Source organism: Hyperolius riggenbachi, chromosome 10, assembly GCF_040937935.1.
Source record: "Hyperolius riggenbachi isolate aHypRig1 chromosome 10, aHypRig1.pri, whole genome shotgun sequence".
In the NCBI taxonomy this organism is placed as follows: domain Eukaryota; kingdom Metazoa; phylum Chordata; class Amphibia; order Anura; family Hyperoliidae; genus Hyperolius; species Hyperolius riggenbachi.
The window spans coordinates 64,810,937-64,831,912 of NC_090655.1; the positions used below are offsets into that span (position 1 = coordinate 64,810,937).

General features: G+C 45.0%; 1 protein-coding gene across 7 annotated transcripts in view; it reads left to right on the top strand.

The window, feature by feature from the left end:
* Positions 1-20,976, top strand: part of HABP2 (hyaluronan binding protein 2) — a 211,766-nt gene that overhangs the window by 127,742 nt on the left and 63,048 nt on the right. For all 7 annotated transcript variants that reach the window (XM_068257889.1, XM_068257891.1, XM_068257893.1 and 4 more), the window contains 3 exons: positions 3,196-3,276; positions 5,784-5,891; positions 15,306-15,422. In XM_068257889.1, coding sequence (XP_068113990.1) covers positions 3,228-3,276; positions 5,784-5,891; positions 15,306-15,422 — 274 coding nt within the window. In that variant the 5' untranslated portion in view covers positions 3,196-3,227. The remainder of the gene's footprint in view (positions 1-3,195; positions 3,277-5,783; positions 5,892-15,305; positions 15,423-20,976) is intronic.

Sequence of the window (20,976 nt, forward strand, 5' to 3'; positions counted from 1 at the left end):
TGGGGAAAAAGGGACATCTTTAAATATACATATGTGTATTAAAAAATGTGCTCCATGAAACATCCTCTTATGAGGACCAGAATTCTCTCCATGACACCTCCACTTATGAAGACAAAACGGCTCTCCATGATACCTCCACTTGTAAGGAACAAACTGCTCTCCACAACACCTCCATTTATGAGGACCAACTGTTCTCCACAATACCTCCAACTGTAAGAACAGTGAAAATAAACTTTTGACACCTCCACAGATGAGGCAATGGTCACATACCATGGTCATGGTTATGAGGGCCAAACTGCTCTCCACGATACCGCACATGTAAGGAACAAATTGTTTTCTATGATACCTCCATCCAGCGAAAATAAACGTTTACGAGGTCACATATGAGTACACATATGGGTACATAAGCACATGCCCTGTATCACTGAGAGACTATAAACTATGTGTGACTCTTTGTGACCAGCACTGCAGCTCTCAGCTCAGGTTACTCCCATTATGAGACACTGCTGTAGCTGCAGTGCTAAAAACAGTTACTCTCTTAACAGAGTCAGGTGATCTGTGCTTACAGAGGGAAACTAGTTGCTATTTCCTGTGTGGTTGACAATGGAAGAAGGGAACAAGTCTGGAGAGCTTACTATCCACTAAAATTGTTCACGGCAGCACTTATATGTCAGCATGACTCCAATCAGGAGCCATGTTCATTCATAAAACTGAAAGTAAAATGTATTGTAAAAAAAATGAACGAACGCTTCCTAGTATCCCAGGATAGTGTGTAGCACCATCTTGCAGCCAAGAAGTAAAATTAAAATAACAATACATATAAAAATAAATGTACTTTCATTATTAATGCCTTCTAACCCTCCCCCTTCCCTGTACTTACCAAAATAAAGACTGGTGAAAAAAAAAAGTGACAACATTTTTAGAAATATACATAGATAGTTGCCTTAGCGATCCAGCTTTATTAATATACATGTCATGAGGGTATATTACTGTTATTTTTTAAAATAAGGGCCTGTAAATGTTGACCCATACAGTGTGCTAGGAACAACTATAGGGGGTGGAATTTCAGAAATAGTGGGTTTTTTTCATTTTTTCCTATAAAATGCATAGAAAATAAAGTTATTACTGCAAACAAGTATAACATCCAAAAAGTTGAATTTGTGGTGAAAAAAAAGAAAAACTAAGATTAGATTTCGAGTGTCTCCGACACAGGTGCCCCCCAGTTTAGGTAGTGACAGGGAAACTTGAGCCATGCCCCCTGTGTGACAATAAGCCACACCCCAGATTTTGCAGGAGGGTGCCAGTGGGTGGGAGAGGGTGAAAATGGGCAGGAGGGGGCTGCCAGTGGGTAGGAGGACGGTGCCCGTGTGGGGGGAGGGCCGTAGAAAGGCAGAGAGAGAGAGAGACTGCAGAGAGACACAGCTGAGAGGGAGAGTGACAGCTGAGAGGCAGAGAGATAGACAGCAAAGAGAGAGAGAGCAAGAGAGAGAGAGAGACAGCAGAAAGGCAGAGCGAGAGAGTGCAAGCAGAAAAGGCAGAGAGAGAGAGAGAGAGCAGAAAGGCAGAGCGAGAGAGACAGCAGAAAGGCAGAGCGAGCGAGACATCAGAAAGGCCGAGAGAGAGAGACAGCAGAAAGGCAGAGCGAGAGAGACATCAGAAAGGCAGAGAGAGAGAGCAGAAAGACAGTGAGAGAGAGACAGCAGAAAGGAAGAGAGAGAGAGAGAGAGAGTACGAGCATAAAGGCAGAGAGAGAGAGGGAGCAGAAAGGCAGAGAGAGAGAGAGAGATACAGCAGAAAGGCAGAGAGAGAGAGTAAGAGAGAGAACGAGCAGAAAGGCAGAGAGAGAGAGGGACAACAGAAAGGCAGAGAGAGAGAGACAGCAGAAATGCAGATAGAGACAGCAGAGAGAGAGAGAGGAGAGAGGGCACAGAAAGGGAGAGAGAGAAAGCAGAAAGACAGAGGGGGAGAGAGAGAGACACACAGTAGAAAGGCACAGAGAGAGAGAGACAGCATAGACGCAGAGAGAGAGAGAGAGAAAGCAGAGAGAGAGCAGAAAAGCAGAGAGAGAGTGCAGAAAGGCAGAAATGCAGAGAGAGAGCAGAAATGCAGAGAGAGAGCGAGCAGAAAGGCAGAGAGAGAGAGCAGAAAGGCAGAGAGAGAAAGTGAGCAGAAAGGCAGAGAGAGAAATAGCAGAAAGGCACAGAGAGAGAGACAGCATAGAAGCAGAGAGAGAGAGAGAGAAAGACAGCAGAGAGAGAGAGACAGCATAGACGCAGAGAGAGAGCAGAAAGGCAGAGAGAGAGACAACAGAAAGGCAGAGAGAGAGAGAAAGTGACAGCAGAGAGAGTTGAGAGGCAACGAAAGAGAGACAGCAGAAAGGCAGAGAGAAAGAGACAGCAGAAATGGACATCAGAAAGGCAGAGAGAGTATAGTTGCCCCCAGTATAGTTAGTATAGTTGCCCCCAGTATAGTTAGTGTAGTTGCCCCAGTATTAGTATAGTCACCCCCAGTATAGTTGCCCCGTATTAGTATAGTTGCCCCCAGTGTAGGTAGTATAGTCGCCCCCAGTATAGCTAGTATAGTCGCCCCCAGTATAGCATAGTTGCCCCCAGTATGGGGGAAGCTTGGAAGGAGGGACAGCGGCAGGGAGCGGGGCCAGACCCTCCCACCTCCCTCACCAGGGTCCCCGCCTTCTGGCGCTTCCTCCTCCAAATTAGCAGTGGCAAACAGAATCTGGCATCAGCGGGCGGAGAGGAACTGCCCACCTTCTTCATGCATTTCAGGCGATGGCGCGCAGCGTCATCGTCACATGACACTGGTCTCCGACTTCTCCAACGCTCACTGTGCTTCCGCTAATCAGAAAGCACAGAGCGGTGGAGAAGGCGGTAACCAGGGTCACGTGACGATAGCGCTGCATACCATCACCTGGAACGCAGGAAAAAGGTATTTCCTCTCTTGGAGGGGGGAAGCGCCAGAAGGAGGAGACCCAGGTGAGGGAGGCGGGGGGGTCTGGCCCCCATCCCAGCCGCTGTCCCCGCTGCCCTTCCTTTTGTGCTGTTTTCCCCTCCTGCGGGTTCGGGTGACTGGGGGGGGCAGCAGCTGGCCAGGGGAGAGCGGCATGTTCCATTTTGCCCAATGTGCGGATGCCCATGCTAACTGGTCAGTTTGTCTGATACGTGATTCTGTCTTGTGCAGATTCAACCAGGAAAGACCTAGGGACTCGCATCATGAAGAACCTGTTTGCCCTGAACTTAAATTATTATGATGATGATGAAGGTACGTTCAAGATCAGACAGACCTAAAAGTGATAATTGAAGGGCATTTTGTGAGAATTCTCTATATTACTATCACAGTCCCTCTATCTTTCTCCCTTTCTCTCAATCTCCCTGTCTCTCTCTTTCTCTCTCTCTCCCCCTGTGTATGTGTGTGTCTCCTCCCCCCCCCCCCCCTCACTCTCTCCCCCTGTATCTCACTTCCCCTCCCACCTGCCCGTGGTCACTCTCACTCTCTCCTCCTTGTGTGTCTCTCCCCCTCCCTGTCTCTTTCTCTCCCTCCCATCCTCTATGTGTGTATCTCTCTCTCTGTCCTCCTCCCTCTCTGTCCCTCTCCCACTTCCTTGTCTCTTTCCCTGTCTCTTATTCTCTCCGTCTCTCAACCTCTCCCCCTCTGTGTCTCTTCCTATCTCTCTCCCCCTCCCTCCCTGTCTCTCTTTCCCCTCCTCCCTGTCTCTCTTTCCCCTGTCTCTCTTGAACCCATCTCTCTCTACCTCCCTGTTCAGTCTCTCTCTCTCTCAGTGTGTGTGTCTCTCCCCCTCCCCATTTCTCACTTTCCTCACCGTTTCTATCTCTCTCTCTCTCTCTCTCCCCCTCAACCCTCCCCCCAGTCTCTTTCCTTGTCCCACCCCTCTATGTCTGTGTGTCTCTCTTTCTCCCCCTCCCAGCCTCCCTGTCTCTCTTTCCATAACCCTCCCTCCCTCTCTCTCTCTCTCTCTCTCCTCACCCATCCGTCCTCTCTTTCTCTCTCTCTCTCTCTCCCTCTATCCTACTTTCCTGTTTCTTACCTTCCCTATCTCTTACTCTCTCTCTGTGTGTGTGTGTGTGTGTGTGTGTGTGTGTGTGTGTCTTCCACTACCCCTCCTTGTCTCACTTTCCCTTCCTCCATGTCTATTTTTCCCTTTGTCACTCTCTCCCCCTCCCTCCCTGTTTCTCTCTCTCCCTCCCTGTCACTCACTCTCTCTCCCTCCCAGTCTGTTTGTCCTCCCCTTGTCTCCCTTTCTCCCCCTCCCTCCTCCCTCCCTCCCTCTCAATCTCTACCCCTGTGCGTCTTTCTTCCTCGAACCCCCCCCCCCCCCCCCGCATTCCCCCTCTCTCTCTCTCTCTCTCTCTCTTTCTCTCCCTGTCTCTTTTACTCCCCCTTTCCGCTGTCTCCCCCCCCCCCCCACACCCTGTCACTCTCTCCCCCTGCCTCCCTGTTTCTCTCCCTCCCTGTCTCTCACTCTCTCTCCCTCCCAGTCCTATTGTCCTCCCCCCGTCTCTCTTTCTCCCCCTCCCATCCTCCCTGTCTCTCAATTGACAATGTTTTGTATGCATTGTGTATTTTTAACAGACTGGACGCATTTGTTTGCCTCTGAGGAAGCGGCCTTGTGCCGTGAAACACGTGTCAGGCATTGTTGGTGTTGGGATTGGATATCCTATCTATACAACTACAATCAAATAATATAATATTTATGAAGAATTAAAGACTGATGCTGTTCCTTTAAAACCCCTTGTGTATTGTTTTGTATATATTCAATTGCTCTGATCAGGGTGAAATTTCAAGGCATGATCTCTGTAGAGGGGAGGAGGTACAATGTGGCGGCGCACAAGGAAGTGTGCCGCCGGCGCCGGTGTAATGGTGAAGGGCTCTGCCTCTGACACAGGAGACCTGGGTTCGAATCTCAGCTCTGCCTTTTCAGTAAGTTAGGCAGCTATTCAGTAGGAGACCTTAGGCAAGTCTACCCAACACTGCTCCTGCCTATAGAGCGCGTTCTAGTGGCTGCAGCTCTGGCGCTTTGAGTCCGCCAGGAGAAAAGCGTGATATAAATGTTCTGTGTTTGTTGTTTGTTTGAAGTGGTGTCCGCTGGGATAAATGAGCACAATTGGCTCATATATGTTGCTAGTCCTTAAAGAGGAACTTCAGCCTTAACAAACATACTGTCATTAAGTTACATTACGTATGTTAATTAAAATAGGTAATATAATCTCTTACCCACCCTGTTTTAAACGAACAGGCAAATGTTTGATTTGCCATCTTTTTGGTTGAAAGGAGGTGACAGGGAGCATGGGACACAGATCCAACTGTCCTGTGTCCTGATCACTCCTCCCAGCTGCTAGGCAATGAGAACAGCAACATCAGAAATCCCATCATGCTTTGCACAGCATCAGGTGAAAAATGCCCTGGCAGTTTTCTTGATGGGCGGAGCTTAGCTTCTGTGCAGCTAAAAATTAGGCTTAAGTAAGAAAAACAAAGTTCTGATGCTGTGAAACTGTTAAAGAAGCATCAAGCCTTTTCAGTGCTGCTGAGTAGATTTTTAGTCTGGAGGTTCACTTTAAGCTTTCTGTCATGGTGATATGGTAGAACAGCCATACACAGACTAGTTACACCCAGAGATGGTACTAAACGATTTCCTTGCCTGAGTTTCCCTTATATGGTGTACAGGTCTATAATGTCTGGCCAGGTCTGACGCACTGTGCAGAAATTTCACACATATTTGTGTTGTACAATAACAGTGTCATTTTCTGTAGATCCTTGCACTTCCAACCCATGTTTTAATCACGGAACATGTGTGACAGAGGAGAGGGGATATGTGTGCCGCTGCACTGAGCTCTTCACTGGATCAAACTGCGAGAGAGGTAAGCGAAGGTCTATAGGACCATTAAAAGGAACATGGAGTACGCTTGACCCTCACGCTGTCTCTCCATATACGTCTTAATCCCTTACCAGTTCCCGCCATCCTTTCAATCCATTGTTTCTTCCTATTCGGGGTCCCTGCGTATCTAACCTCCAATCACCTCTCCCTACCACCTCACTATTTTGTATTATAATTAGCAACCCCAACTGATTCATGGTATACCTTAAGGTTTACTCTCTAATAGAGCTAAGGGTCCACATTAATATGGAACATTCCAGGCCCTTTATATGTTAAATATGATATATAATAACTATAAATATATATTATATAAGACTAATCAACCAATATAGAGTAATGGGATAACATCTGTCATGCATCATGCATTAACTGCCATCCTCTAATAGTTCTTAAATTTCGCCTGGCCCATATTCACAATACTTGCTCTATGACATCTCATGTTCATTTCTTTAATTTAATGTTCCCCCCATTTCAAATGATACTCTGCACCACTATCGAGCTACATGTTCTCCCTGTTATAGACTTGTATTGATGTGACTGATACCGGTTAATTATTATTAATCACTGTTATTTATTGGTTTGGGCAGTGGTGTTCCTACCATTGGGCGCAGGGGGGCGTGGCGCCCCGGGGGACTGACAGCCAGAGGGGTGTCGCCACGACCCCCTATTGTTGCAGAGCAGGAGGGGAAGAGAGGAAAACGGAGATAAAAATTTTAAGCTATCATTATTTGCGGACGATCTTTTGAGCTATATTTCCAATCCCTCTATAGCTTTCCCATATTTACTCAAAGATTTAGACCACTTTGGGGATGTGAGTAATTTTAAAATAAATATAACTAAAATAGAAATCTTAAATGTCAACCTTCCACAAACCCTTATGCAATCTCTACTGCAGTCATTCTCTTTCAGATGGCAATCCCACAAAATTAAATACCTAGGAACATATATTTCATCCGACCCGGCCGAACTCTTCTCACTAAACTTTCCTCCCTTAGTCTCCAAAATCGCAAAGGATCTCAAGAACTGGAATTCCTTACATCTATCTTGGTCTAGTCGAATCAATATCATAAAAATGGACATACTTCCCAAAATCCTTTCTATTATGCAAGCAATCCCTACTGTAATCCCCTTAAAATACCTAACCAAATTTCAAGCCCTTCTATTAAAATTTGTTTGGCATCACAGACCCCATAAAACTAAATTTAAGCTTCTCACTAGACCTAAATCTCATGGATGGATGGGCTTCCCTGATACCAAAGCATATTACCAGGTAACCCTCCTTACCCACATACTCAACTGGTTTCAGGATAGACTTGTGGAGACAGAGTTGGTTTCTATCCCCACCGAATCACTCACCTTGATGGTGCAGTTGGAGGTACCCTCGAAGTGCTTTTCACATCACAATTCATTGTTTAGCCAGTTTGTTTTTGAAGCTGGCTTTATGTGTTTTATTATTTTCTTTTTCTCTCTCTTCCTCCCCCCCCCCTTTTTATTTTCTACCTCTCTCTTCCTTTCTCTATCCAATTCTCGATGTGTCGCCTTTCTGGAACTCCCAGGTCCTCCCTCGCCGTACTGCGGTAGCTCTACTACCATGGTAAGAATTTCTCTCACCCCTAAAATGACCACTTGTCAGATAGCTTCGTTTAAGGTTAAGGGATTTAATGCCCCTAACAAAAGATCCCAAATCCTTCACCATTTACATAAGCAGAGAGTTTCAATAACTTTCTTACAAGAGACACATTTTAAAACTAACGAGATTAAATCTAGATATTTTAACGGATGGTTCCACAGTCCCAATCCAAATAATAAATCCAAAGGGGTCTCCATTGGCTTCCATAAACAACTTCAAATAACAGGTCTAAAAGAACAATCCGATCCGCATGGAAGATTCATCTTCCTTGTCGTTCAGTTAAACACCCGCAAGTACACTCTGGCAAATCTATACATACCCAACCAGAATCAGGGTAACGCCCTCTTTAATCATCTCAATAAGCTGTCGGCTTTTGCTGAAGGGGACCTGTTTTTTTTTGGGGGGGGGGGACTTCAATCTATGTCTGAACCCCAGATTAGACTCCTCATCCCACAGACCTAATATGACTAAATCCTGCTTTTCAAAAATACAGGCCAAATGGAATTCTATGCGTTTAGTAGATGCGTGGAGAACCATGAATCCGGGTACACGTGATTACACCTTCTTTTCTCCAGTTCATAAGACGTTTAGTCGTATAGACTACATACATATATGTCTCGCAGCCATTACTTGATCTGAATATACAGGCCTCAATTGGCAACAGATTGTGGTCTGATCAAGCCCCGGTTTTTTGTTCTTTCTGTGCATTTGAAAGCCCGAGACATCAAACACAGTGGAGACTTAACGAGAACCTCCTGAAATATCCACAATGCTCTGATGCTATTAAGATCACGATCAATCCATTTGTGCATGACCATGCCTTAGACGACACTTCTCCCACAATAAAGTGGGAGGCACTAAAATGTGTTTTGAGGGGAGTATTCATTTCACATGGGGCAAGACTAAAAAGAGAAAGGGAATTGCAAATAACTGAACTTCTCTCTAAAATAAATAATCTTGAAAATGCTCTGAAGACCTCGTACAATCAAACTCTTGACTTGGAACTCTCGAATGTTAGACATGCCCTATTATCTCTATTAGATCACAAAACGCTACTGGCTAGAGAACGATTCCAGAGTAAACTTTTCCATCAGGGAGGTAAATGTGGCACCTTGCTGGCGCACTACATTCATCCTCGGGTTAACTCTACCAACACCTTCTGCATCAAAGATTCCAAAGGCCATACCAAGTTTAAAACCTCGGAAATCGCACAAGAATTCAATAAATATTCTTCTTCTTTGTATAACATCAAGGGGAAGTTTCATGACATAAATATTACCAAACTCAGAGATAAAATATCTACAAATATTAATTCTACTAAATTACCTACTATTTCTCCAGATGAGGCCAAAGACTTAGACTCATTTCAAACTAACCGCTTGTATAAAAGCACTAAAGAATGGTAAAAGTCCTGGTCCAGATGGGCTCTCTGGTGCCTTCTATAAACGCTTTTGTTCATCATTATCCCCTCTGCTCCTCCAAACCTATTTGGCGATTGACGGTAAATGCACATTTACCCACCAAACTTCCATGGCCCATATAACTGTTAGTCCCAAGCCAGACAAGAACCCCAACAACTGCACGAGTTACCGGCCAATATCGTTAATAAACATCAACCTTAAAGGGAACCTTAACTGTGGGGGAAAAAAAGGGGGGAAAAATTCACTTACCTGGGGGCTTTCCCAAGCCTCCTGCAGCCGACCTGTGCCCGCGCCAGTCCTTCGGTGCCCTCCGGTCTCCCTCCACGGCTAAGTTTCATTTTCGGCCGACTGCCAGTCGTCCTCGGGCAAAGCGTCCTCCTCTTCCGCATTCCGCATCTTGCAAGATGCGGACGCGCTTTACGGCTCTTTACGACGGGGAATGCAGAAGAGGAGGACACTTTGCCCGAGGACGACTGGCAGTCGGCCGAAAACGAAACTTAGCCGTGGAGGGAGACCGGAGGGCACCGAAGGACTGGCGCGGGCACAGGTCGGCTGCAGGAGGCTTGGGAAAGCCCCCAGGTAAGTGAATTTTTCCCCCCTTTTTTCCCCCCACAGTTAAGGTTCCCTTTAAGGTTGATGTTTATTAACGATATTGGCCGGTAACTCGTGCAGTTGTTGGGGTTCTTGTCTGGCTTGGGACTAACAGTTATATGGGCCATGGAAGTTTGGTGGGTAAATGTGCATTTACCGTCAATCGTGTCTATCAGTGGCGCATTGCCGCCTCTCCCCCGCCCCTCTCAGTGAAGGAAGACTTAGAGGGGCGGGGAAAGGCGGAGATACGCGCTGACAGACGCGCGTGGGGCAGGGCTGCGGCGGTTAGCCCTGCCCCAACCAGGAAGCACTCCCCGGCTGCACCGAAGGGGATTTGGGGGTGAAGGGACCCCCGTTTAGCGGCGCGATAGCGGCGGTTTAGCAGGGGCACACGTGCCCCTGCTAACTATGAGGTCTGAAGCGAGATTTATTCTCGCTTCAGACTCTCTTTAAGCCCTTACTTCCTAGTATCTTCAACACTGACCAAGCTGGATTTGTCATGGAAAGAGAGACCAGGGACAATACTTTAAAAACTGTGTCCCTAGTACATTATGCCAAAAAATCCAAAATCCCCCTCTGTGTTATGTCAGTTGATGCAGAGAAGGCATTTGACAGGCTTCATTGGCTCTTCTTAGAGTTATGCTTAGAGCAAATCAGACTGGGTTCTAGCTATAAAAACAAAATTATGGCCTTATATAAAAACCCAGCAGCCAGAATTAAAATTAATGGACACCTTCACCATAGCAAACGGGACACGCCAGGGGTGCCCCCTCTCCCCTTTATTGTAGGTTCTATGCATCAAAGCTATCATTATTTGTGGACGATCTTTTGATCTATATTTCCAATCCCTCTATAGCTTTCCCAAAAAATGGAAATCTTAAATGTCAACCTTCCACAAACCCTTATGCAATCTCCACAGCAGTCATTCTCTTTCAGATGGCAATCCCACTAAATTAAATACCTAGGAACATATATTTCATCCGACCCGGCCAAACTCTTCTCACTAAACTTTCCTCCCTTAGTCTCCAAAATCGCAAAATCGGATCTCGAGAACTGAAATTCCCTACATCTATCATGGCCTAGTCCAGTGTTCCTCAAACTAAGGCCCGCGGGTCGAACGTGGCCCCCAAAGATTTTTTACCGGCCCCCACACACAAAATGTATTATATCTGCGGTCAGCTACATCTTTAAATATTAGTGGTCTGCATATACAATGAAGCCAGAAAGCAGTAATTCGCTGATTTCCAATCAAATTCCACATTAGGTGACACCGTTGTCCAATTACATAGTTATTTGGGTTGAAATTGGACTATAGGTGGTCACCTGGGTATGCCTCACTGTCTGGTGCACAAAGACTTCTACATCATTTTATGTATAAACCGGCCCCAGCAGTCTGAAGTATGTTGACCCGGCCCTCGACCCAAAACGTTTGGGGACCCCTGGCCTAGTCGAATCAATATCATAAAAATGGACATACTTCCCAAAATCCTTTCTATTATGCAAGCAATACCTACTGTAATCCCCTTAAAATACCCAACCAAGCTTCAAGCCCTTCTATTAAAATTCATTTGGCATCACAGACCCCATAGAACTAAATGTAAGCTTCTCACTAGACCTAAATCTCATGGAGGGATGGTCCTCCCTGATATCAAAGCATATTACCAGGCAACCCTCCTTACCCACATACTCAACTGGTTTCAGGATAGACTTGACAAGCAATGGGTCGAGTTGGAGGCATCTTTATCTCCCCTAGATCCTAGGGCAGTGCTATGGCTTCCGAAGGAACATAGACCAAATCTAACGAATATGGCTTTTTGGGCCCAAATAGTATTTAAATTATGGTTCAACCTGAGAGACAAACTTAACCTATCTGAATTTAGCCCACTCACCTCATTACTAGATAACCCTGACCTAGCCTCCGGTGTCCAGGCTCGCTCTGTTTTGCAGTTGGCAGAGAGACTTCTGGCCACAGTTGAGGCACATTGCGTATGGAAACTAACTTATTTCATGCAAACGCATAGGTAATCCTTGGAACCCACCCCGGGTGGGATGGTTAGCTTGGAGTCAACTAGTTTGGTTCCATAGATCTATCACCTCTAAAACAACAACCCGTAACAATCTCACTGAATTCGAATGCTTGTGCATCTCCACCTCATCCTTACCACATAAAGTATCTTTCCTATATTCATTTATAGTTTGTGCTTCTAGTGATCAGGACCTAATTAAACTTACTGACCTCTGGGACAGAGACTTTGGTGAGCCTCTACCTGATGAAAGTTGGGAAAAAATATTCACATTGATTCATAAAACTTCGATCTCCGCCCTTTACCAAGAAAGAAACTACAAAGCCTTTGCACGTTGGTATCATATTCCTGTCCAAATTGCGAAATATAATCCAACTACTCCAGCAACTTGTTGGAGATGCTCCCAGGCACCTGGGACAAATACACATCTGGTGGGACTGTCCTCTTATCCAACCATTCTGGACTAAGACTTTCGCAATTCATGAACATTCTGCGACACTCTGCGACCTTCGGCAGCCACAGCTCTATTGACCCTCCTCCCTGGTAGATCCTTAGCAATTAAAAAATCCCTTACTCCTCAATGAATGATAGCCGCAAGATTGATTATTGCAAGGCATTGGAAATCTGCTATCACACCCTCCTTGGTAGAATTATTTAAAGAACTTAATCATATTATGAGGATGGAGGACTTACATTCATAAATTCATAGTAATGCAGAGGCCTTTAATAGGAAGTGGGCAGTATGGACAGATTTTTGTGATTCTTCCAAAGCTACGGATATGCTTATCGCTTCCCCTTGATGCCCAGCGTACAAGAGGCCCCAGTTGAGTAACATGCAGCCAATCAACCAGAATTATGAAAAGTACCTGGCTGAACGCCTCTCACTAATTTGACCTTGGGACGGCTCAGAGGGCAACACATCTACTTTCCTCCTTTTTCTTGTTCACTTCCCCCCTTTTTTTCTCTTTCTTTTCTTTCTCCTTTCTTTCCCCTTCTCTTCCTCTGTGCCTTCTACTCCTTTGCCTTTCTCTAACCTAGTTTTATTTTTCTTATTTTTTGATATTCAAATGTACAACAACATATCCTCTCTTTTTCCAAATTAACCGATTGGTGTTTGAAGGAGGGATGGAGCCTTTAACACGACACAACTTTTAATTGTTTACTAACCTGGAGACAGGTATATATAGTGAGTGCCACATGTATGACTAATACATAATGCATTTGATGGATTCTCTGATTATTCTGTATTTGTTATTCTGCTGTTGATGAAAACTTCAATAAAAACTTATATTACAAAAGGAACATGTAATTTCCTTTTAAACAATATCAGTTGCCAGGCAGTCTTGTTGATTCCTTTCGCTGCAGCAATGTCTGAATCCCTCACCTGAAACAAGCATGCAGCTAATCCAGTCAGACGTCAGTCAGAGCACCTGACCTGCATGCTTGTTTAGGGTCTAGGGCTAACAGTATTAGAGGCAGGGGGTCAGCAGGACAGCCAGGCAATGTGCATTCATGCATTGTTTATAAGGAAATATATATGTCAGCTTCCATATCCCTTTTACCTAGGGTACTATGACTGCAGCGAATATAATATAGAAATTAGTGTTTGTCTCTCATGTATGGCATTTGTGTCCAGAATCTTCACAAAGAAGAGAATCCTATTCTCCATAATAGTAAAACTCCTAATGTGCAGTCACCTTTAGGATATTGCATATACTGGTACTTTCTGTGATTTAAACACATGCTCTGTGAAGATGGCTGGGAGAAGCAGTGAGCCAATTACAGAAGAGGAGGAAGGAAATTAATGTACATTTCATTTCTTTCTTTTTTTGTAACACAATTTTTATTAAGATTAAAGGAGCGGTCATAACACTGGACTCAAATAAACTTCCCTCAATATTAAGGTATCATGAAGATAAATCCAAATATAATGAGTCCAAAGCTTTAGTGTCATAGCGAGAGAGCGTGTAGAATACACAGCTGCTGAAAATCCTGAGGGGGGAAAGTGAAGGTTATCAAATTCAGTAAATAAACTAAAAAGCATCCAGTCAGTAGGATGACATTTCATTTCTTAATGACAGTTGAATTAGTTAATGAGCATAGCACTAATGATAGACCAGCCCTAGGCCAGCTCACACTATCTTGGAGATGTGAGGCAAGGCGGACAGATTGGTTATGAAAATCCATGGGTGTAATATTGGTACATGAAATAGTGATTGTGATTGGCTGACTATGTGGGACACAAGGACACAAGATAGGACCATTGTTTTTTATTTCACATAACTATCAACTATCTTAAATTAGCATCCATTTTGGAAAAGGGGTGTTTGTGTCTGTTGACATCTTTAATTACCTGCACCAGTCAACAATCAATGTAGCCTCTTGTAGCCAATTAGTAAGAGGGAGCTGAAAATGTTGCTTTTTTTTTTATTTATTTTTTAATTTTGCAATTATGGAGGACCCATATTTGCATAAGCTGTTGGCAACATTTTTTAAATCACAAGTCCCAAGGAATTTGTCAATCACACTGCAAAGCCCTTAACCCTACCCCCTACCCCCTTAAAGTGCACCAGAGCTGTGGAAAAATAAAGACTCGATACCTACCTGGGTCTTCCTCCATCCCCATAAACGTCTCTCGCCATCCTCCCGCAATCTGCCGTTAAGCCACGATCAACCCCGTTAAATGGCTCGGTATTGTCAGTCGTGGTCTTCTGTGCATGTAAACTTGAAGTGAAAATAAACTTATGAGATAATGATGAATTGTATGTGTTGTTCAGCTTAGAAAAAGAACAGTAGTAGCAAAGAGAATTGTCTTATATTGTTTTCCAGTACAAGAAGAATTAAAAAACTTTAGTTGTTATCCATGCAAAAGAGCTTCTCTGAGCTATTCCACCCACAGTCGAATACAGTCCTGTGTTCTGAAGTGCTTAACTGCTTTCAGACCGACACAGTTTAAATCTACGTCGGGCGGGTGGCGCTGCGGTTCTGACCGGACGTAAACTCTAATGGTGGCCACTAATGATCCAATCTTTTTCATCCAATCTTACCAAATCTATGTAGTATAAGGGTAAATTGAGTGAATATTGTGAATGGATACTTCAGGCAGTTACCTTATATTACATAAAAATGGTAAGATTGGATGAAAAAGGTTGGATCATTAGTGGCCACCATTAGTCCCATTCACTGTGCGTTCCCGCCGCTCTTGCCGCTTTCTACCCGCCGCAATGTGCTGCCCTGCCGCCTCTATGACGGCAGAGCACTGTGAGCCGGGCAGGAGACGTTTTCATTGGCTCCTGGCCCTGTCATTACTGTAAGCCAATCCCATTGGCTTACATTGAGTGACAGGGTCAGGAGCCAATGAAAGCGGCTCCTGACCGGCTCACAGCACTCTGCCATCATATAGACTGCAGAGAGAGCAGACTGCGGCGGGGACAGAGCGGCGTGACCGGCGGGAGCAACGGATTATTAGCCAGTGTGTGGAGAAACAAAAGGAAAGTCAATAGTCAATAGTGAACACATCAAGTACTACCTGGTCTCCCTTTGCTCCAGGGCCCCATGGCAGCTGCTATGGCTATTGCTACGCCCCTGACCGGGAAGCAGCAAAAGCCACCCTGGAGGTGTTGTGTTTTGGGGTTTTTTTTACATTCCTGTAGTTCTGCTGGTATAAGAAGTACTACAGTAAGGACTTGTTTTTCATGGTTTACTTACCTGGTAAATATATTTGACCACAGAGATTCGCCCGTGTAAGAAGGAGACCTGTGACCGTGGGGAGTGCGTACTGAAGAAAACCCAGCCTTTCTACAAGTGTCGCTGTCCCCATCCGTACTACGGAATCTCCTGCAGCTTAGGTATGGCATCATTTCAGCTTATGAAAAAAAGCATTTTGTACTGTTTAAGTTTAAAGAGAAACTCCGACCAAGAATTGAACTTTATCCCAATCAGTAGCTGATACCCCCTTTTACATGAGAAATCTATTCCTTTTCACAAACAGACCATCAGGGGGCGCTGTATGGCTGATATTGTGGTGAAACCCCTCCCACAAGAAACAAGAAAAGTACGTACTCTTGGCAGTTTCCTGTCTGTGAACCTTGCTGCATTGTGGGAAATAGCTGTTTACAGCTGTTCCCAAACTGCCAAATAAGCAAGCAGCAGCTACACAGTAAAAATGTCATCATGTAAAAAATGTCAGAATGTAAATCTGGGATTTAAAATATTTTACAATGGGCAAACACTGAGTAAATCATTTATACATAATTATTGTAAAAATGAAGCACTTTTTTTATTACATTATTTTCACTGGAGTTCCTCTTTAAGTTTCCATACGTCGTGATAGCTCCTGGATTTCTTCCTTCTTTAATGTGAAGATGTAGTACACTTAATTAATGTGAAGATGTACTACACTTGTTTAATGTGAAGATGTAGTACACTTAATTAATGTGAAGATGTACTACACTTGTTTAATGTGAAGATGTACTACACTTGACCTTTGTTGCAAAGCAAACGTTTGCCTTCTTAAAACTGAAGGTATTTGCATTTATTCAGGTTGGAGTGAGCTTATGATGTCTCCCACAATGCATCACTGCTGACAATTTTCATATTCAGCGGTGATGCACTGTGGGACACCTCAGTATAACCTTACTGCTATGGCGGCGCCTAGTTTTGGTGCTGAGCGCGGTGAGACGAAACCACCTGCTTCGTGCCATAAGACTCCAAGTAAGAGTTCAGGTTGGGAAGTGGCTTTGGGGTGGTGGGTGATAGTTGCTCTGCTTAGTCAGGCATGTTTATTAATTTAGTCTCCTTCTAGAGAGGTTTTGATTATGTTTCTAGTTTGTCTTTTAGGTTATTTTTTATTTTTTTATGCAAGACATCTTGGTGTGTTCTGTTTCTCATGAAAATAAGTGCAATACAGGTGTCTTGTTTCCTTCCAGTACAAAACCTGAACCATATTCCCAGAATATCTGTGGTGCTGAAAAATATCTGCACACCAGCAAATATTGGTGCAAACGTATCAGCCACAGCAATAAAATCACTGATGGATAAAGCAAATAATACTGTCTGTATTGTCAGTTGCTAGGCTAAATTGCACCCAGGACGAGGGTGTAAAAATTGTGCCCTGCCCCCCTCACTCCCTCATGGAGCTGGTTATAGGTGCCCACAGTATAGGTTTGCCAGGAGGGATGAGCTCACGAGCAGGCATGGGCTCGTCATGAGTAGTTACAAGTCCCTAAGGACTCAAATTCTTGATTTTAATAAGGCTTAATTGCCTCAGGTTTGCGGATGGATGAGAAGGGGTTCGTTACCAATAAGTCCGTCATCCTCCCTGCGCTCCAAACAGGAGGAAGTGCGCGGTGGTGAGGCTTGCAACATGTCCAATAGGACGCGTGCAAGCTGTTTGGAGCGCAGGGAGGACGACAGACTTATGGGTAACTAACCCCTTCTCATCCAGCCGCACACCTGAGGTTATTTAGCCTCATTTAAATCACGACTTCGAGTCCGTAGGGACTCATAACTACTCATGAGCCTATGCCTGCTCGCGAGTAGTGAACTACTCGAATTCGTGATTCAAATGAGGCTTAATTGCCTCAGCTGTGCGGCTGGGAGAGAGGGAGTTACTTACCCATAAGTCTGCTGTCTTCAATGCGTTGCACACGTCCTATTGGAGGCGTTGCAGGGACTCACTACCGTGCACTTCCTCCTTCCGGCTTGAATGAGGAAGTGCGCATAGTGAGTCTTGCAACGCATCCCATAGGACGCGTGCAAGGCATTTGGAACGACAGACAGCAGACTTATGGGTAAGTTAGCCCCTCTCTCCCAGCCGCACAGCTGAGGCAATTAAGAAGACTCATTTGAATCACAAATTCGAGTAGTTCAGTACTCGTGAGCACATCCCTGGTAGCTAGGTAGGTGCCTTCAGTATAGGTTAAATAGGTAGGTGCCTCCAGTATAGGTTAGATAGGTAGGTGCCTCCAGTACAGGTTAGATACGTAGGTGCCCGCAGTATAGGTTTGATAGGTAGGTGCCTCTAGTATAGGTTAGGTAGGTAGGTGCCTCCAGTTTAGGTTAGATAGGTATGTGCCCGCATTATATTTTAGATAGGTAGATGCCTCCAGTATAGGTTAGATAGGTAGGTGCCCGCAGTACAGGTTAGATAGATGGGCGCCACCAGTATAGGTTAAATAGGTAAGTGCCTCCAGCATTGGTTAGATAGGTAGTTGCCCCCAGTATCGGTTAGATAGGTAGGCGCCTCCAGTATAGGTTAGATAGGTAAGTGCCTCCAGTATAGGCTAGATAGGTAGGTGTTCCCAGTATCGGTTAGATAGGTAGGTGCCCCCAGTATTGGTCAGATGGGTAGGTACCTGTAGGTTAGATAAGTAGGTGCCCCCATAGGTGATGGAGGGGGGAGCCAAGGCCACACTGAGTCTCGGCCGCTGGAGGGGAGCCCGTTCCCCCCCCCCCTTCCTCTCCCCGGGGCTCCCCTCCGTGCACCCCCCTCTATGCAGAATTAGCACAGGGAAGCCTGCATTAGTAACTCGCCTCCCTGCTCGTTCCAATTGCCGCCGGCCGCCACTCACTTGCCACTGAACTCCATCCTCCGATCCTGCTTAACAGGAAGTAGAGTGTGTATCAGCGGCTATGCAGACTGAGACCAGCGGCATTGGTGACTATTGGAACAAGCAGGGAGGTGAGTTACTAATACAGGCTTCCCTGCACTAAGTCTGCATAGAGGGGGAAGCATGGAGGGGAACCCCAGGGAGAGAAATGGAGGGAGAAGTCGGGCTCACCTACAGCGGCTGAGTCTCAGTGTCGCTGCAGCTCCCCCCTCCATCACGGTGCCCCCATTCAGCACTTATGGTGGCGCCACGCCCCTGGAAACGGGGCTCTGTATTGTCTTGCTACAAAGCCACTTGTGTGGAAATAAGATATATCAGGCAGGAAGTGACCAGTCAGTTGTTGAAAGTGATGAGGCTAGATGAATCTTTAGAATGGAAGAAAACTACTGTCTCCATTTGGTCCCGAGTGGTTAATCAGGCTTTTCCCTTTTATAAACTTACGTGGGAGAGGCCAGTGGCGTAGCTAAGGAGCTGTGGGCCCCGATGCGAGTTTTACAATGGGGCCCCCCAGGCACTCTATACATAACAATTGATACGGCACACCAAAACCTGCCAATGGCAACTACAGTGTCAGAGGTGCAAGAAGGGGATGGGGAAGAGCTTGTTAATGTTTACCACTACTCAATGTATATATAGAAGTGATTATTATGAGCACAGGACCAATAGAGAACTAATACTGTAGTTGAGGGAGGGCCCTTCGGGGCCCCTCTGGCCCAAGGGCCCCGATGCGGTCGCTACCGCTGCACCCCCTATTGCTACGCCCCTGGGAGAGGCGTGGTGCTCTTTCCAAATTTTCCAAAGTTTGGGACTCTTGGCTCGTTTGCAATGAATCTGCTTCTCCTGATCTTGATGTCACACCTAATATAATTGATTCTCTGTATTTTCGAGTGTATTATGTTTTTATTACCATGCAGATTATTATGTCTTCAATTTTCATACCTCTGATATGTCATCTTTTGTACCACTTCTCTATAATCCCTTATACTTTATTCCTGGGTTTGATGTCTGTATAATGCTCATATACTTGGAACTTGTACCTTACTATCCATTTTTTGTTGTTAATATTCTACTTTGATGATGGCTGTCTCCTGTGTACTTTGGTACAGTCATGGTGTCTTGTTGTTTTTCCTCAGTGTTGTTAAACAATATGAAAATGTTTAAAAAGAAATCAGAACAGAACCGACAGGTTTTGAACTAGCCCATCACCTCACAGGGATTGCTTTATTTCCAAAATGCACTTAGCGAATGGCATTTGTTCCATCCAACTGCCTAAAAAGTGTACGGGAGGCTGGTCAGCATCTTTGTATAAATCATTTTCAGGGAGTGTCTTTATAAAGCGTAAAGGCCATGCTGAGAATCCACTATGGAGAGATGGACTAGTCCAAAACCGGTAATGTCGGTAATGTCAAGGGAAGATTATTGTATTCAGAATTTGCGAGTTCATAGACCTTATTAAAGGTTTTCAATTTGTAAAACATTATTGTAAACGAAATACAACACAATATTTTGTTTTAACCACGCGCCATTTTTCCCGACGCCCTTTTTGCATGGACACGGGCAGGCCAGGGGCGTAACTAGAAATCACTGGGCCCCCACTGTAAAACTTTGGATGGGGCCCCCTACCCCTACCCACTGAATAGAGACTGTCTACAAATCTTTGAATACAAAACTTTGTATGATTCGTTATTAGAGGCTGAGCAGATGCAGTCATTAGAACAATTGTGCAGAGAACAGAAAGTTTTTTTTCTCCTTGCCCTTAGTTGTCAGTCTCTTAGAACGGGGCCCCCTGTGGCTTCTGGGCCCCCCTGCTGCTGCATCCCTTGCAGGGTCTATTGTTACGCCCCTGGACACGGGAACAGAACATCTCTTTAATGTGGCAGGTCTCATAGAGGAACAAGGTCATCTTGGGCCCTCTAGACTGACTGATATACATAAGGAGCAATAGCTATCCCATGTGGTCTGATCCCACAGAGGAATTACTGTAGCACAAATTGCTGAAACATTTAATGCTGGTCACAACAAGAAAAAGGTGTCTGGAAACACAGGGCATGGCAGCTTATTGTGTATGTTGCTGAGTTTAGCTCACAGCCAAAGTGCCTACAATTGGCATGTGAATATCAGAATTGGACCAGAAAGTGGTCTTGTCCCTAGGTTCTCTTCATGTGGTACAAGTACGCCTGCTGCACACAAGCACAGGCTGTGTTGTACAATCAGTGCAAAGCGGTTGTGGACAGACCAAGGCAATGAAGAATGGTGTGGACACATCTCCCTAATTGTGGTGGCCGCCCCCTGCAGTCTATCGTACTAAGCTCTGGCCTCTGGGGCCTTCCCAGAAGTCTGGGCAAGCACCTCTGTGGGTTCAGGTGTTGCTTTTAGGGAGTACTTGAACTAATCATAGCCTGTTTATCATTGAGTTTGGGAGATTTAAAAAAAATGTATAAATCCCATATAACTAAGCCAGAATTGTTATTTTCATTTAATTAAAAGTATAAAGGAATGTTTTCAAAAAACATTTATACACAAATATGGACATGGGCGGAGCTACCCTGGGGCACTGCCCCCCCTGGGAATCACTGTGCCCCCCGAGTGCCCCTCCCCCTACTCAGTAACTAACCGTTAACTGTTTTCAGGTTCCAGAAGCGTAAAGTGACCAGTACAAGGTGTATGTAGGCGTTAAATCAACCAAGGGTCTTATCTATTTGCCAGAAATAACTCACAATCCTTGCAAGATCCATTGTAATTAATGTATCTGGATGACACTTTTATTTGCAAAAAAAAAAATCTCTCTACC